The following is an 18,259-nucleotide window of genomic DNA, read 5'->3' on the forward strand; positions in this document are numbered from 1 at the left end:
CCCCGGGGACGGCGATTCCCACCGTACCGGGGCCGTTCCCGGGAGGGGGGCGGTGGATGCGGGAGAAGGGCCCCGGCGTCGGGCGGGCCAGCACCTCCCCAGCCCCTGGATGCGAGTTCCCGAGCGGGGCCCCGGCTCGGCCCCTGCTCCCCCGGGAGCACGCTCCTTTCTTGGGCTGATAGTATAAATTTGTCGTGTTTGTCGCAGTGGCCGGCGCGTCCCTGCGGTTCCCTTCGCGGAACCATCACTCGCGGAGGCGTGAGGCGGTGGGGAAAAAATGACGCAGAAATCTTGGTAGGGGTTTATACCTCATACCTCAGCCCTCTGCCTGCTGCTCCTAAAAAGGACGGCTCTCGGCTGTCCTCTGAAATACCGCGGTCTGCGGGACCCCGCTGCGGAGTGGGAGTCAGGGGAGGGAGGGGAGAGGGGGAGATAAATTAAACCGTTTTACTGATGGGAGAGGACTTCTCTCCCCGTGGCTGCGGGGAGCTGCGCAGCAGGCTCTGCCCTCGCCGGCAGCGGCCTCCGCTGGGAAACGCACCCCAGCCGCAGGGTCGTATTTACGGGACGAAGTACCCTGCTCTCCGTTTACGCGTGGTTTGGCACCGCTGACCGCTACGGCTCCTGAGAACCCCCCGCGCCAGGCCACAAAAGCTTTGCATTCGTCTGCTCGTCCACCACCCGCGGGGGAGGCTAGGCCCGGTTTGCGTGGTGGGGCTCGAAGCCCCGCACCGGCCGAGAGCAACCCTCGGGGCCGGCGTGGGCCCGGCGCGCTCCCCGGGCCCGTCTCCCCATAGTCGGGCTGGCAGCCTACGGCTCCGCGGGGTAAAAGGCCGGGAAAAAGCGAAGGCAGGGCCCAGGCCACACGTCGAGGGGGCTCCCAGGGCCGGGCCGCAGTGCGGGCTCAGCCCGCAGGTGGGGCCGCCGTCCCCGCCGGCTTCGGCCACGGCCCCGCAGAGCCCGTGGCTGGCGGCTCTGGCGCGGTGCGCAGGCGGCAGGAGCGAAACCCGGACTTTGTATCCGATGTGCCGTTCCCAGACCCCACGGAAGCACCCAGCCTGGGAGGAAGGACGGGGTAAAGGCGCAGGGGAGAGTTGTTCCAGATGCGGAGAGGCTCTGAAGGTTACTGGAAAAGCGGATTGCAAAAAGGATAACAGGTTGCCGATACATTTTATATTTGAATAAATTTGGTTTATTTTAATCAAATATCATAGCAGAAGGTTAAATATATTTCTAAGATCTTTTCTTCAAATTTATTAGATTTATTTAATTTATTCAATATAAGAACAAGAATTAAAATAGTACAAGTGCACTTGTCTTGATTAATAAAGCGTTGTTAAATGTGTTGCTTATTGATATTTATTATTAGGAAATTTATGTCGTTTCCCGCAATCACCGTCATTTAAGATTGCAAAAAAATATAATTATATATATCATTAGAAATGTATTGCTACAAACTCCGTATCAAATTTGCAAAAGAAGAAAATGAACTGTTAAATCTAGAGATTGTTCCGGGTACAGTTATAAACAAACCAAAACAAAACAAAACCACAAACAACTGAAGCACCCGAAGCAGAGAAATGTCAAGCGGAGGAACACGGGGTCACTCGTCCCACGGCAGAACCACGTACACGGGGGGAGACAGGCCGAGATGTCGGGCTGTGGCGCTGGTTATTTTTGACAGCCTTTCACAGAGGCTTTTAGGGCAAAATTTAATTCGTCTGGCCTTCGGCTCTGTCTTCTTCCAGATCATGTGCTTCCTTTTTGGCATCCCCTTCCTTTCCCTCCTGTCTGGAAGCGGGGAATTTGTCCTTGTTGTTCTCTTTTTTCCATTTCATCCTCCTGTTCTGAAACCAGATCTTTACCTGCCTCTCGGTGAGTCCTAGTGCGTGGGACACCTCGATCCTCCTCTTCCTGGTCAGATAGGGGTTAAAGAGGAACTCCTTTTCCAGCTCTAGGGTCTGGAATCGGCTGTATGTTTGTCTTCCTCTCCTCCTACCCGGCGCTGCTGTTTAAAAGAAAAACACAGGGGTTTGGAGGTTGGTGTGCTCGTTCAAAACAAAGCGCAGGCAGGGAGCGAGGGCTCGGGTCCCCCTGGAATCCCTCGAGAGAAGCCCCGCAGAAACTCAGGGGAAGTGGAGGGCACGGAGGAGTCTAAAGCTTTACACATGAGTGCGGGAAAAACAGCGACAGCAGATGCACGAAGAGCCTCAGCTCGCTCTCCCCCTTCATCGGGGTTTGCGGGACCGAGTTTACGGGGTCGCTGGATCATCTGCTAAGCGCCCCCCCCCCCCCGGCCCCGCACCCTTCCCGCTCAGGCAGTGGCGGCGGGAGCCGGGCAAGCGTGTCATCTGCGCCTATGTGTCCCAGAGGCGACTCTAAGGCTACCCTTGGGGTGGCAGCCGCCCTCTGCAGAGGTTTCTGTTTGCTTACTGTATCGCTTTATTATCGCAAGCCACCGCGGTGATAGGAATCGCGGGGAGAGAGGCAGGGAGCGAGGGAGGCAGAGGCAGGGAGCGAGAGGCAGCGAGAAAGAAGCGGGAGGAGGAAAAGAAAGTTTCAAACTCAGACGTGAGATGGAAGCAAATTTTTGACTGCGTCCAACCTTGTGGTCTCATCCAGGGAAACATTTGAGCAGGAGACGAGCTCTGATTTAAGTGGTCTGGTTCCTCGCCAATATTAGCACTGGACGATTTACAGTCAGGATATTGTACCAGCTCGGCCTCTTGCTGTGTCGTAAAAATCTGCTGTCTCTGTAAGTTATCGTATCCGTAAAATTTAGCGGGCTCCCCGTGACAGGTAACCCCGCTGCAGGGGGCAGGAGGCGGAGGCGCGGCGGGGGGAGGAGGAGGCGGCTGGTAGGCGGCCGTGGGGCTCCCCCCGGCCGGGTGGTAAAAGTCCGCGGCCGCGCCGCCGCCGCCCCCCGCCCCGGCGGGCGCGGAGTGCGGGAAGCCGCCGGTGGCCGCGCCGTTCCCGTAGAGCAGGGCGGCGGCAGCGGCGGCGGCGGCGGCGGCGTGGCGGCCGCTCACCTCGGGCGCGAAGTGACAGTCGTAGTACGGGGGATTGATGGGCTCCCCCGCCGCCGCCGCCGCCGCCGCCTTGTACTTGGAGTACAGCGGGTTGACAAAGTAGGAGCTCATCGGGGAGGGGGCAGCGGCGGGCGGGGGCGCGGGCGCGGGCACGGGGCGCTGCTCCCGCCGCCGCCGCCGCCGCCGGTGCCTCTACGCCGCGCTCATGCCGCCGCCGCCGCCGCTGGCCCGTGCGCTCCCCGCTCCTGCTCTCCGTGTATGTGGTGACCAGGACTGGATTATAATCGCTCCCAAAATGACCTGCCTCACTGCTTTTACTATTTCCTATTAGGCACACAGCAGCCCGCGCACGCACACGCGCACACACACACACACACACACACACGCTCATGAGCTCAGGGGGGACTTTTGGCTTCAGTTTACATGTGCCGCTCCTCAGGCAAGAAAAAAACCCGGCCCAGCCCTACCCGGATCCACCCCAGCCGCGGCGCCCCCGCTCCCCCCCGCCGGTGCGCGCTCGCCAGGAGCCGCCGAAGCCCCCGCCGCGCAGGGCGAGGCGGCCGCGCAGATCCCGCGCGATAACCGCGGGCGCGCTTCCCGGGGCTCAGGGCCGCCGCTAAGCACTGCAGCGCGGCCTGCGCCGCCGGCCGGGAAAAGCAGAGGGCCGCCGAGGGAGCCGGTGCCCGGCGCAGGGAGCCCGGGGCGTCGGCGAGGGCAGCTGGGGGGTCTGCAGGGCGGCAGGGTGGAGCGGCCGGGCCCCGGTGCCGGCGGGCCCTCCGGGTCATTTCCTTGCAGGCGAGCAGAGCGCTGGGAAATGAGATGCACATTTACCCTTGACGCCGTGCACGCATGGCTGAGGCTCCAGGTTAATTGATACTTAATGGAAATCATGCCTATGAATATACTTTCCATCATTTCACCCTTGGTGGACGTCATTACCGAGGCGGGGGGCGGGGGGGAAATATGTGTGGGTGAGCGGTTAGCACCGCTCGGGGACGCGGTCCGAAATAAGCGAGCCCTGTTCTCCGGGAGGAAGGAAGGAAGGCGCTGGCCGGAGGGCTCGGCGCTGCCCCGGCTCCTCGGGCCGGCCGCCCCCGCGGGGGAGCGCGGCCGGGCCGCCTGCGCGGACCCTGGTGGCCCCCCGCGCTCCGAGAGGCGCCGTCTCCGGTCCTGTCTTCCGCGCCTCGTCCTGCAGTGGGAACCAGCTTTTTGGACAGACACCCCCAGGAGCTCGAGCCGGCCCTATTCTGAAGAAAAACGAAAAATGTAGGTGAAATATAATATGGGCCCCGCCAGAGCCACGTGTGACCGTTTGGTTGTGAATTGACAAAAAATACTTGTGCTTACATAAAAAGCATCGCAGGCTCCTTCCCCATCACACCCCACTCCCACCACCACCGCCCCCGTGCCAGTTAACTCACTTTGTCCAGGTGACCGGCCCGCCTGCCCCGCATATGAGTGCCCGTCCGGGCCCTGGGCCTGCAGCGACACCCCGGCCCGGGCAGGGTCCCGCGGCCCCGGCCACACGCCTTTGGGAAGGCGGCGGAGGCTCAGAGACCCCCGTGCAGCCCGGGGACAGGCAGGGGGGGCACAGGGATTTTTGGTGTCACAAGGACAGACAGCAGCAAAAGCCCATCGCAGGAGAGCAGCGGGAAGGCAGGAGACCAGGCCAGGCGGGGAGGAAGGGGGGGAGACGGAGGCGGGGAGCAGCAGAGAAACACCGTCTCACCCTCCAGACGGGCGCGGAGGGGCAGCGGCTGCTCTAAGCATCTGCGCCCGAGCCCCCCGCCCCTCCTCACACTTGTCCACCCTGGGAGCCAGTCCCACGGGACAGCACTGCCACACGCGTGGGGATGCGGACCCATAAGCGAAACCGCGGTTCCTCCCGGCCGGGGGCGCGGATAGCGATGCGCGGTGCGCGGAGCGCTGCGCGGAGAGCGGGGCGCGGCGGTGGCGCTACAGTGGAGCGCGAACGCCCTCTGGCGGCACGCGGCGGCGGCGGCAGACAGCGCCCTCCCGCCCCGCGCTCCCTGCGCTGCCTGCGCTGCCCGCGCTACCCGCGGCTCTCCCGGCCCCATCTCCGGCCGGTGATTTCGCCAAAAACCCAAACGGCTGCTGCGGGACACCGACGCGGCTCTGCACTCCTCAGCGGGGCGCGCGGGGACGAGCGGCTCTTCCTTTGCTAGCTGCTTTTGGGTTGGTTTTCTTCTCTCTTTTTTTTTTTTTTTTTTTTTTGTGTCTGTGTGTCTATCGGAGTTTACAGTGCCATTTTCTTAGCACATTTCGGTGACCCTCTTTTATTTTTTTGCCAGTGCTTTAATTAACTACATACAAAGAATGCGCCTCGTTTACACATGGCAGCCAGGAAAGACGCCTGAGCTTTGAAGACCGCTGCTATCGCGTTTTCGATCATGTTTCCCCACATACTACACCACGAATTCTCCATGTGTGGTAGTTCCAGAGTTACACGTTTTTGTCTTGAACATGTTATTTTGTTTGCCCGTGCATTTATGTATTTATGGTTTGATTTATGTAAACGAAAGTAAAGAAGAATCTTTGTTCACCCCCACCCCCCCCGCCCTTCATCACACATGTCTGTGAATTATTCGGTATAATGCGTGTGCGTGTGCACGCGACTGTGCATATGTACAAACATATATTAAGACAACCAACGGGTAGGAATTAAATTATTGTTCAGTTTGACACTAAAAGTAATTTCCGTGGAAGTACTGCGTGTCGTCGTCCGAAACGTTTGGTTTTCTTTCTGCCATTTTGAAATAAACGCACACAATATTTGAAATAGGTAAACAAAGGGGGAAAAAAAAGAGAAAATATACAAGGTAAAATCTGTCAGTCTGCGTCAGATAAAATATTAAAAGGAGATGGTGTGGGCTTGGTGACAATGTCTTACCAGAGCCTCTGTTGGAATCAACATAATAGAATGTTGTGTGGCAATAATATTGTTTACATGTTGTTAGTTATAGATCACCCTCCTCCATGGTTATTTTCGAAAATATGGAGGATAACATTGTAGGATTCATTGCAGTAGAATATCCAATAAAATAAATTTCAACAAATCAGTGGACTTTGTAAAATCTCTCCGTTTCGTGACCTTCGGGTCTTTTTTGATACTGTTGCCTTGTCCCAATGCTGACATATTGAAATTTATAGTCCAAGATTTTAAGACCTAGTTTGTCTGCATTTTTTGGCCTTTCCCCCACCTCTAACAAACACAAACACCAAAATAAGGTGGTTTCAAAGAAAAGCGCCATAGCATATCGTAAACTCATTAGGTCCAGACGTCTAGCCATCTCAATGGTTTTATTATACCACGGTTCTTCCTGTTTTAAAAGAATTATAGGTATCTTCTCGACAATGGATGGGAAGCAATGCAACACCTTTTCCTGGCACTGCATGCTTTTGCCCCCCCCCCTTTTTTTTTTTTCTTCAGAGGTAAAAAGCATTAAACACCAGGTCTCTCAGCTCTCCCCTTAATCTTGAATTAACTGAACTGCTCGTAAATATTTACGGGTCCTTCATTTTAATGGTTGCTCTTTAAACAAAGTATTTTTTACAATGAACTTCATCTCAATTATCTTGATAAAGTCATGTGTGTTTATAAATGCAGAAGGCATGAGACGCGTCGCTAAATGAGCTCTCGTCAACAAAGCTGAACGTTTGGCAGCAGCCGTGTCCCCCCCCCGAGCTTCCCAACCTTCAGATTAAGAGCGCAGAGGTTAGAAACGCCCGCCCCCCCCCCCCCCCCCCCCGCGCCCCGTCACACACGCACACAAAAGAAAAAGAAAAATGTTTAAGCAATAGGCATAATTTTGCTTCATTGGCTCTGGAGGACCGGTGCGGAAATATTCCCTAAATTGTCCCGGGAGATGGCTGATGTCTCAGCGAGCGCTGGTGGATGAGGCGCTGGGGAGCGGCACGGCAGCGGGCGCACCTACACGGCGCGGCCGAGGCCGGCCTCCGCGCCACTGACCTCCAAGAGCAAACGTCTGTCAGGCCGGGGGGCCGTGGCTCTCCGGCCTTTGTGGCTGTCGGAGGTGCCGCTGCCCCACGGTCCCGGCCCGGCAGCGCGCGGCTGCGCGGGGGCTTGCGCGGGGGCGGCGCGGGGGCGGCGCGGAGGGCATCGCGAGGGGCGCACAGATTTCTCCTCTCACCGCAGCGCTGTCGTTCGGTCACGGCAGACTTTATTGTGTAATAACTGACAACAATTACAACAGGTCTGTAGTTCGAGACACGGGGTGGTTAATTAATACAACAGTCACCGGGGGCAGGGACGCCAGCTAGCCGGGAGACCGGCAGACGTTAGGCCTATTGCGAACGGCTTCAGGGATGAGACAACCTCCTAACAGTGCTCTAAAGGGGGGGAACAGCCCGTGGCCTTACTGTGGCATCTATTGCAAAGGAGCGAAATGCAGACCTAGAAAGCAGAGGTTTTGGGAAAGGTTTTCTCTTAGTAAATCGTGGACAACACAGCACCCCCATTGATTTAAGCGCCTGTGATTTAATATATATTTTATTACCGTAATTATAATTAATTTCCTTACCTTTATTTTGTCAAAGTAACTATCTAGACTACATCACTTTTAAGAAACATGTCAAACATTTAACATCGGATGGAGTTCCCAAAGCTAACGTGCACTCACAATATCATCAACCAAACGGTCTGGGAAGAAGGAGAGGGAGATGAAGCGACTCTGCAAAACACGTTGGCGAGCAAGACAAAATTTCCCAAAATACCTGACATAGACCACGTTTCACTTCTATCTAAAAAAAAAAAAAAAAAAAAAAAAAAAAGGCCAGATTGATTTAAAGTTCCCGGGGTGGGGGGGGGCGCGAGAGGAGGAGAAACGGGGGGGGGGGGGGGGGAGCTGAGGGTGCAGGAGGAGAATAAAACCAAACCAACAAAAAAAAAAAAAAAAAAAAATCAAACAACCCAAACCCCAAAGACCAAAACCCCAAACCCAAAACAAAACCCAAAAGCCCCAAACTCAAAACTAAAGCAATATTCCCCAACTGCTTTTGTACCCCAGCGTTAGTCTCCTTTATTGCCTTTCTCCTTGTTCATCTTTTTCATTTTCATTCTTCTGTTCTGAAACCAGATTTTGACCTGTCTCTCTGTGAGATTTAAAATCCTAGCTACTTCATAACGGCGGTCTCGGGTGAGGTACATGTTAAACAGAAATTCCTTTTCCAGTTCCAGAGTTTGATACTTTGTGTAGGGACAACGCTTTTTCCTCGTTGAACGAGCGTGGATCCAGTTTGCTGCAGGGTTATCTGGAAGAAGGGAGGTATAGAGGGAACGGGAGGCGGTGGGGGGAGAGAAAGGTCGTTAAATTAATTTAACGAAGGATGGACTGTTTTCACAACTTTGGAGGAATTATCATAAAAGCCTTAATGCCCCAGTCTGTTTACTGTACAAATGATGTCTTGATGGTAGGTGGTTATGTGGAGTCTTTTATGGGTGCTTGTTGCTGCTTGCGCTGGGGTAGGCGTCTAGACGTTTTTATAGGTTAGTAAAACTATCAGTTTTGCACATTCGAGCCTTACAGATTTCGGCAATAAATCAAAGGGGCAATTTCTTTCTTTCTTTTCTTTCTTTCCTTCTTTCTTTCTTTCTTTCTTCCTTCCTTCCTTCCTTCCTTCCTTTCTTTCTCCCCCTCTCTCTCTGCCTCTCTCCCTCTCTCCCCCCCCCCCCCCCTTTTTTTTTTAACTTACTTGGGTCAAGTTGCTGCTGTTTCTCCTCCTTCAGATCGCTGCTCGGGCTGGGGTTGTGGCTGCAGGCGGCGGGGTCCTTGGAGCTGCCGGCAGCCGCCTTCTCCCGGGGCTCCTGGAGGAAGGAGCTGCACGTGTACTCGGGCACACCGATCCCCTGGGACTCCCGGGACGAGGAGCACTCAGTCCTTTTGGAGGAGGAGGAGGAGGAGGAGGAAGACGAGGAGGCGGCTGCTCCCGTCTCCGGCTTTATCCCGTAGTGGCGTCCGTTGGAGGAGCCGGAGCTGGACGCGGAGCCGCCGCTGCCGCCGCCGCCGCCGCCGCCGCCGCCGCCGCCCGGGAAGCCCGGGAAGGGCTCAATCCAGGAGCGCACGTAGCGGCCGGCGTCGGCTGCCCCTAAGTGGGGCTGGTGCATGTAGGGGTGGTAGATCCCGGTCATTGCCGCAGACGGCTGAGGGTGAACCGCGGACCAGGAGGTGGAGAACACGGTGGATTTTGGTGCAAAGCTACAAGAGGAAAAATCTGAACTCTCTGCAACACCTGATGGCCTGGAGGTCGCACTGTGACCTCCCTGGACGAATCTACTCCCATAAACTTCTTCGCTTTCATGGCCTATGAGAGAATCGACATAATAGTTACTTATGGTGCCACTAGACGACATTTTAGGCTCCCCTCTTAGTCATATAAAAGGTTACACTGTTAACTGTATATGATACCCTCCCGGAGAACAATCGTAGTATTTTGCAGACTGCAACCCTCAACCATTGGTTGCGGAGCCCACGTGATCATATTTACCAATACTGCGAGTAAATCAATCCGCTAAACTGGGGCTGCTGTGATTAAAAAAAAAAAATCATCATCAACAACGGCCCCGCACAGCGCGCCGCGCCGGCTGCGCGCCCGGACCGCGCAGGGGCCGCCAGCCCGCCTGCCTGCCCTGCCTGCCCTGCCTGCCCGCTTGCCCGCCTGCCCTGCCTGCCCGCTTGCCCGCCCGCCCTGCCCTGCCCGCCTGCCTGCCCTGCCTGCGCGCCTGCCCTGCCCGCCTTCGCTGCCCGCTCTCCCTGCCCGCCTGCCCGCCTGCCTGCCCTGCCTGCCCTGCCTGCCATGCCTGCCCGGGACGCGGCGGGCGTGGCCGCGCTGGCAGCCCACGGCCGCGGCGGGCGCGGACTATTTCTTCACCTCCTTTGAGTGATTTCTGCCATTCATTTCTTAATCAATGAGAGGCAGGGTGTTTAAATAAATCCAACAGCCTTGGCTTGCTAATCACACTCCAAGCTGCTGAGGAAACCCGCTGGGAAAGGGGGATTCTTGCCTGTAAAAACAAACCATCGCAAGCTGGGACTGTAACGACTTCTCATAAAACAGGAAAATGTTACAGTAAAAGCACATTGCGGTACTTCCATATTTCAGAGCATGTGCGGGTATTATTATCCGCTCCCCCCACCCCCAGACAGAAAGTTTCCATGGAAAGGATACACTTTTTAAAAGAGATGCCCATTGTGTTGTTTTAAAACAGGTGGAAGACCTCTGTAATGATTTTATGCCTTTCAATAAAAATTTTATGAGGTGTATTTGATTATAGATTAATGTGTCCCTAATAAAATGGACGGATGGAAACAGCAAAGCCTGTGTCTCCGAGCACAACTGGCGTGTGGCTGAACACATGCTCCTGTATCTGCGAAACTTGGGGGCTACACAGCTCCAGCACAGCCCCCCTCTTGGTGCCCAGCGCGGCCCGGGAGGGGACGCGGGCAAACGCTGCCCAGAGGAGGCCGCGCGGCCGCGGGGCGGGGGCCGCACAGGCAGAAGGGCAGGCAGGCGGGCGGGCAGGCGGGCAGGCAGGCGGGCTCCGGCCCCCGGAGGGGCGCGGGGCTGCCGCTGCCCCCGCTCCCCGGCAGAGCTGCCTCCTCCGCCCCTAGCTAAGGGGAGCCGGGCCGGGCCGCGCTGGCCACGTTCAATGCCTACGTGAGATTTTTGCCCGCTTTCCTTTCCTTTCCCTCCCTTCCCTTCCCTGCCCTCCCTCCCGGCCCAGTTACCCTTCCCCGAGCGAAACGGTGCCCGGTTAGCATTGAAAACTAGATTACCCATGGTCTTCTGCCCACGCCTGCTCTCCCGAGCGAGGGACGGTGGCTGTGTCGGGATCTGGAGGAGACGCACACAGTTAGTGGAGACCCGCAGCACAGCCCGCCGAGGGCACGAACTGCAGCACTGAGAAAACACTTCCTACTCGCGGGCCGTTATGAGGAAGGGACTGAAATTCCTGTTTATTTAATGATTTATTACTCTCTTAGGTTGTTTTCTTCCTTTTTAATTCTCCCTTTTTTTCTTTGTCTTTTTTTTTTTCCCCAAACATTCTTTTTGTCATCTCACACTAACATTTTCCTTCGCGTTTTCATACTTCTGTTATATTTTTCTTTAGAAGTAGGGTTTGTGGTATGGCGAAAAATTGCCCCTCGCTTCACACAGATATAAATTGATAAAGCAGGCAGATGAGAGTGAGCCTCCTTTTTTATATAAGTTAAACACTTGGTATAGAGCCAGCTAATTACTTCCCACTGCTGAAACTTCTTTGGTGATGTAGCGAGTGTCTTTAAAGGAAAATAAAAGACGGTTCAAATGATTGCGATATTTAAAGAGGTGGGGTTTTTTCCGAGCACAGTTTTGTTGTTTGTTTTCGAAAGGAGAGCGAGCACAAAATACCTACGTGCTTGCGGCTCCTGCAGCTTCAAAACGATGATGCTTTGGTTTGAGGAAAATACACCTCTGTCCTACGAGTAAACGTGCACATGAGAAAGTATTGGCTTAAATTAAATATCAGCGACAAGAGAGCAAAATACAACGCCACCAGCTGCATATGAGCAGTATCAGTGTCACCAAGTCAGACAACACTGGCACTATCTTGCGTTTAATTTCTTGATTTAGAAAATGCTTAGGGGACGAATGGGCGTTGATTGTGATGAAGCTGGTTTCCCAGCGCAAACAGTAGCCACGCTATTTTTCCAGTACTGTTTGAAGGTGAAAGTATGCCCAAGTATTTGCACTTCAATTTGGAGTCATGTTCATTTGCAAGCCATTTGCTGTTCTGCTTAGTATTTCTGCTCACACAGGCACTCACCCACTCTCACAAACACACGCCCTTCCCCAACCTCCAGTACAGAGCCCTGCTAACAACATTTTTCAGCTATGTACAGAAAGGGTTAAGAGTCGTGAACGTCATTATCTGGATGTGTGCTACTAAAATGGAATTGCGCGAAATAAAACGATTTCTGAGCAAACAGAAACGGTGCAGGGTGACAAAAGTAGGTCTGAGGAGGCTGGTGTACTTTTGTAAGCACGCTTGGGAGCGTTTCTGCTCAAAAAAGCCAACCTTGCCAGCTGTTTGAGGCAACATTTTCCCATCCACCATCTTCTGAAAGCTCTTGAGCTGACCAAGAACCGAACTACTTAACATTAACTTATACCCGGCTTTGCATTTGGAATGATGTTTTGTTTTTTAAGCGAGTAAAGGCACGAAATCAAAGTCTACACATTGTAAGCATGCAGTGACTGATATTTTTTGAATCAACGTATGAACGTCAAACAAAATTACACACATATTGCTGACAGCTTGTAGTAGAAAGATTTTTTATCACTTACCATTTACGAGTTGATTGGTTGAGGATGTCCAGTTTAGGTCATAATATTTTACTACGTTTTTTTTTTTTTTTTCCTTTCTCTCTCTCTTTTTTTTTTTCATTCAGTTTGTCAGACTGCGAACATCACACAACATTTTATCAATTAATCATTTGTTTACAGGCACAATTATAGATGAATTAGGTTTACATCATTTCCCGCCGCAGTCTCCACCCCACCCCTAAAAAAAAGGAAAGGGAAGGGGGAAAAAAAAAAAAGAAAAAGAGGGGAAAAGAAGGAAAGCAAACCAGGCAGACACACACAAAGACCAGAAAATGGCAAAGGAGGTACATCAGTCCAAAGAGCTGCTGATAGAGAAAGATCAGGAGACCAACCTGCATCCCTACTATAAATATTTGTAGAAAACCAAAGGAACCGCAGTAGTTTACAGAGTTTATTGCATTATACATGCGAACAGAACATGCACAAGAAGGACATATTGCTGCTGAACGACTACTATTCCACATATGCACCACAAGGAAATGTCTACAATGGAGAAGAAGGAAATATTCCATTTTACGAAGGACAATCTCTAAGTTCATTTGCGAGGATAGTTACATTATAATGTGCTTCTCTTTCCCCCCGCCCCCAAAGTCCGTCCCGTCCCCCCCCCCCCATTTTTCTTAAAGTATTGAATGTACTCAAAACGTTATGGCCCGTGTAACAGCCCCACATAAATACCATTTTGTTAGTAAAAACATGAAAAAGTCACATTGCTTGGATGTTCGACAGTTCCAATAAGTTAAGACCAAATGATAATATTCAATAATAGTTACCCTGCATTACGATGAGAACAAAAATAAATTACACGTGCTAGGTTTTATATATACTCATCATAGTAATACATATTCACTTGCAGCGCTAAAAGAAGGACGAAGAGTCACATTCTATCAGAAAAAAAACCAAAACAAAACTGGAAAATGCCGGGTTTTGCCAGAGTCTCTCCTGCCTTTAGCAAGTGGTGGTGCTGTGCCCATTTCTCACTGGTGCCCCCCCCGGGGTTAGGGTTTAAGAGAAGGTCAGATTAGCGGTCAGTTCCCGGATTCGGTTCTCCCTGCTCATCTTCTTGAGCTTCATTCTGCGGTTTTGAAACCAAATCTTGACCTGCCTGTCAGTGAGGTTTACGCTCTTACTGATCTCTAGACGGCGCTCTCGAGTGAGATACATATTGAATAAGAACTCTTTCTCTAATTCCAGTGTTTGGTGTTTAGTATAAGGACACCTCTTCTTTCTGCCACTCTTTGCAGTTAGCCAATTGCTTGTTGGAGTATCAGACTTGATTTCCTCTATCAAAATCAAAGAAGAAAAAGAAAAAAAAATCAAAAATACCTCAGGCTGTTAGAGTGTACCCTTGGCCATGACCCCTCCTCTGCAGTGTCTGGCAGATATGGTGGATGTGGGCATTAAACACAGCTCGGGTGAGGTGTGGGCACAGAGAGGGGACCTGCTGCCAGGCTGAGCTCGCCCGTCCCCACCACACGGCACCCTGCCTTGCAGCCGCCCCGCACTCGTGCCCCTTCCAAAAGGGAATCTCAAGTTTTCAGCTGTCGTTTAGCATTTCAACAATATTTAACCTGCCACCAGCCTCATGGCCACATTTTAACGGGTCTAGCCTCACCATGGCCGCCTCGGGCTCCCACGACACTTGCTACGAAAATATCCAAATTACAAAATACCCTCGCGCACTGTATTTTGAAGCAGCATCCCCCCAGCCAACAGCTGAATTACACAAGCACACCTAGAAGCAGACATAGACGTTTTCCCAACCGAAAAGACATACACGAAATTAACACCCTCTGCCTCGGTTTTTTTTTTCCATTTTCCTTTTAGATTTTTTTTTCCCCACCAGAAAGAAATCTGCTCCTCATCATCCTAGACCTGGGCTGTTAAATATAATTCACATAAAAAGAATCTCCATGCACACGTAGGGTAAAAATCGACCTAGAGGTTGCAAAGTACATTTTGATAGAAGAAAATTTCCCGTTTTGGGATTCTTCGACACACGCCGTTCGAAAGGAAGGCTCTTGTGCACTTTTAAAGGGAAAATAAAATCAGATTACCACCACCTTTAGCTTTCAAACGCATTTCAAAATACTGTTGCACTTTTGGAGACCAATCCAAGGTTATCTAAAGCACCACACTGAAATATTCCACCTTTGGACCAGGCAGATAGCGGGCTGCTGCTTTCATTGTGCATTTGTTTCCAACTTTACCCAGCCTGGTAGCACCTATTCCTCACCTATTTTAATAGGATTTGTAATTAACTTTAAATGAATTCAAACCACAGTAAGGCTCAGTGAAAAAAAAAAAAATCAGCGAAATATTACGAGAGAAAAGTTGAGCTGGTCGTATTTTACAACCTCCAGACCTGCTTTTTTAGAGGTATGGGGCTGCTTTTGGCTGCTGCAGCGCATTAAGGAGCACACGGCTATATTCCCCGCATCACAGAGGCGGTCTGCATGCACGACAGAGGCAGATCTCTACAGAAAATCTTTGGACCCTTTTGTGTAGCATTTTTGCCTGCCAAAATCTTCAGAGACACAGCACCTGCAGCCCGATACTCCTTAGCATTAAATGTGATGGCTGTGATGCTCGTTAGTATATTCGAGCGTGCTTTATGGTGCTGGCGTGTTGGAGTTACACCACGGCACGGCTTAAACTCGGTAATACAGACCTTTACTCTCCTTCTCCTGGACTTCTGGGCTGGACACGGAGCCTTCGGGCAGGCAGCTCCGCTCGTCTTGCAACGTGGACTTGGGCTCGGGACTTTCCACTTGAGAGACTTTAGCGGTGCTGTCTTGGTTGTTCGGGTTTTCATTCATTTTCTTTTCCAGCTGAAGTTGAGCAGATATCTGCGGTTTGGAGCTGCCGCGAGGGTTTAACTGTAACATTACAGTTGAACTCGTTTCAGGGCTATTATTGTACTCTTGGGTTTTCCCAGTGGCGTAGGTCTGGCTCAGTCTAAAATATCCTGGGACGGGAACCTCGGGGTTCTCAATGGGGCATGATTCAGACACCAGCCTCTGGTAGGAAGGGACGTCTGCAGAAATGAGTTTGGATCTCTTATCGGAATACATGCAGCAATTGCTTTCTTCTTTAATATTTGTAGTGAAGGAACAAGTGGGGACCTGCTGTGTAACAGGTTGCTCTATTCGACAAGATCTGTTCGGGTCTGTCCAAGTGTCTACTTGAGGTATATAAGGATGTACATTCATACCCATATTTTGGTGATTAACTTCTCTTTTAGCCAGAGACGGAAGGAGTCCACAGGTTTGCATCCCATACGTCCCAATGTCTGTGCTAGGTGGCATATACATGCTGGCGCTGTTGGAGTAGAAACTGTCACTCCTGCACGCACTGATGAGAGAATCTACTAAAAAAGTATTAGCGGCAGGAGAGCTGTTGGGAAAGGACATTTTGGGGCGGAATTTGAGGAAGAGAGATTGTGTCCTTTGTAGGCTGACATCTCTAGGAAAACATTCCCGTGTAATTGCGGATGCCTCCGCGCGACCACATGACAGCCGGGCCAATGGCAGCGCCCGCCGCCCCGCGCCCCGCCGCCCCGCCGCTGACGCGCCCCGCCGCGCCGCCCCGCCGCGCCCCGCCGCGGTCAACAGCGACCCCTAGGCCGCCGCGCCGGCACCGCACCGCACCGCCCCGCCGCGCCCGCCGCCCGCGCTGCGGCAGCCGGCCCGGGCCCGGGCCCCGCCGCGCCGCCCCGCGCCCCCCCCGCCGCGCCGCGGAGCCTCCGCGGGCGCGGAACCCCCCGCGTGGCACGGCGGGCGGAAGAACGTGCCCGCCCGCGATGGCTCCTGTGAAAGTCCCGCTCCTGACAAGTGCGGGGACAAAAGGTTGCGGGATTTATTAATGCGTATTAAGGAGAATCAGGGGCGATCAATAAAACCCTCATCTACATTCTCGGGCTACTTGGTAATTTTCTTGCTTCTGAAGCTTTTTCAAGAGTTATACCCTCTGTTGCCGCGCACGGGAAGATATTTTATTAACAAATCAATCGAGACTTTGTAAAGGATAAGATTAATAGTTAAGATTTAGCATAATGGCGTTCGCGTTATGAATTATTGAAAATTATACTATTGATTTTTTTCCTCGCTGCTAACCGAGAAGGTCAATTTTTGTTTTAACACAAATCGTCAAATATTAAAAGCTAGACTTTTGTCATAACTCGAGTTTTATAGGGAAGCTACATTCCTAAAATTATTTTACAATGCTCTCTCCCGACCGCCTGGGAAAAAAAGTGGGGGTTTCACTTGCCCTGGAAACTGAAAGCACCATGAAGATAATTTCTCCTTCTGTAGTATTGCTCATTAAAAAACATACAGCAAATCATATCTGCAACTCTTCGAGCAACTTTTCCTTTCCTTTCCTTTTCTTTCCTTTTTTTTTTTTTTTTTTTTAAGAATGAAAAATGCATCTGTATTATAAAAAGAAAAAAAAAATACCGAAGGCAACAGTAACTGTCTACCTGGCAAATCAGAGTTTTCTGTCCCAACATTTTAAAGGTGTTTTACTGTTTTCCCCCCACTTCGTACCCATATTTACACCCGCAGCTATTACATTTTAAATAGTGATGGTACAAACTGTTTATTACTTTTTCCTTCCCCCCCCTCCCCCCCCCCCCCTCCCCCCCTGTTTTCAAACTGGAGTATTTCTTATCTGGGACTAATGCTGTCAAGGACTCTCATCCAGACAAAGTGAACTTGTTGATAATTTTTGTTTCGGATTCATCCGCCTGTTCATTTTGGGCCTTTCCACCATCAAAACACCCTTTCAGATCCCTAAGAGCAGGCAGCACGTGAAAAGATTTTTAAAAATTTAAATGCGCCTTTCACCCAGCTGCAAACATGCGTTTTCCACCAGGATGGATTTGAATTTTCCCCTGTTTCCTGGCGTTTGGACGTTTTGCACTTTACCGTACACTTTACATTGCTGGAAACAATAACCCTGTTTAAAATTTCGCTGTGGCAATGAGACAGACCTTTTAAAACCTTATCGCAGCTGTTCAAATACAACATCATTGTCAGGTTAAGAGCCAGTGTCTTTTATAGCTGCAGCCTCCAGCTTCGGGGTTGCCGGAGAGTTTAAATATTACCTTCGTAATATTCGCTGCCTTCAAGATCTTTTCGCAGCATCCCCTGCGCCCGGCGCAGCCCCCTGCCCTCTCCGGGCACGCTTCACCGCCACCGAGGGTTGAGCAGGGAGACGGGCGCTCCGGCGAGATGCTGTTTAAGATCATGATCAGAGCCATTGCTAAGATTCGCCTGCGCCGGGAGAGAAGCTGCGGCGGAGCCCACGACGCTCCCTCCGAGCGCGGCGTTCCCCCCCTCGCTTTCTAGCAATTTCCTCTTCTTCAACAACAGCCCGGACAACCCACAGAGTTTAAAGAAACAAAATACTATTTTCCTTGACGCAGTTTAAGACTTGACTGTTAAATCTAATCAGGAATTTTATGCCCATCAAATGGCTCTTTCATAATCTTTATTTACACTTTAAGAAAAGGGGGTCCCAGAAATATCCCAGCTGAAGTATCAGCCCAGAGGTTTGCAGCGGGTTTCGCCCAACAGTAAAGTTAAAACAATAAGCAAATGCTGAGCTGCTTTCCCCTCCAGCCTCGCTGGTGCTGGAGGAGCTGCCTTCTTGGCTCCTGATTAGACATGAGGGGTCTTTGATTTTTTAAATTGAAAATATGAATTTCTTGCATGTCACTACACGGAAACTCAGATGATGGTTGTTTAAATACCGTACTCGGGACTGGCAAACGGCTCCGTAAGACCCTTCGCTCACGATAAATCATGAGGGTTTTTAAAAAC

The 18,259-nt window shown here is 51.8% G+C and overlaps 3 protein-coding genes across 3 annotated transcripts; all 3 read right to left on the reverse strand.

Moving 5' to 3' along the window:
* Positions 1-1,215: 1,215 nt before the first annotated feature.
* Positions 1,216-3,453, reverse strand: HOXD8 (homeobox D8). The gene is made up of 2 exons (XM_056349352.1): positions 2,606-3,453; positions 1,216-2,008 (listed from the first exon to the last, which is right to left on the reverse strand). Exons 1-2 carry the CDS (start codon positions 3,138-3,140, stop codon positions 1,713-1,715), a joined length of 831 nt encoding a protein of 276 aa, XP_056205327.1. The 5' UTR covers positions 3,141-3,453; the 3' UTR covers positions 1,216-1,712.
* Positions 3,454-7,992: 4,539 nt separating this feature from the next.
* On the reverse strand, positions 7,993-9,583 carry HOXD9 (homeobox D9). The gene is made up of 2 exons (XM_056349822.1): positions 8,763-9,583; positions 7,993-8,321 (listed from the first exon to the last, which is right to left on the reverse strand). Exons 1-2 carry the CDS (start codon positions 9,418-9,420, stop codon positions 8,080-8,082), a joined length of 900 nt encoding a protein of 299 aa, XP_056205797.1. The 5' UTR covers positions 9,421-9,583; the 3' UTR covers positions 7,993-8,079.
* A 3,469-nt stretch (positions 9,584-13,052) lies between these two features.
* On the reverse strand, positions 13,053-15,901 carry HOXD10 (homeobox D10). The gene is made up of 2 exons (XM_056349872.1): positions 15,106-15,901; positions 13,053-13,717 (listed from the first exon to the last, which is right to left on the reverse strand). Exons 1-2 carry the CDS (start codon positions 15,845-15,847, stop codon positions 13,440-13,442), a joined length of 1,020 nt encoding a protein of 339 aa, XP_056205847.1. The 5' UTR covers positions 15,848-15,901; the 3' UTR covers positions 13,053-13,439.
* Positions 15,902-18,259: the final 2,358 nt, after the last annotated feature.

Source organism: Falco biarmicus, chromosome 8, assembly GCF_023638135.1.
Source record: "Falco biarmicus isolate bFalBia1 chromosome 8, bFalBia1.pri, whole genome shotgun sequence".
NCBI lineage: Eukaryota > Metazoa > Chordata > Aves > Falconiformes > Falconidae > Falco > Falco biarmicus.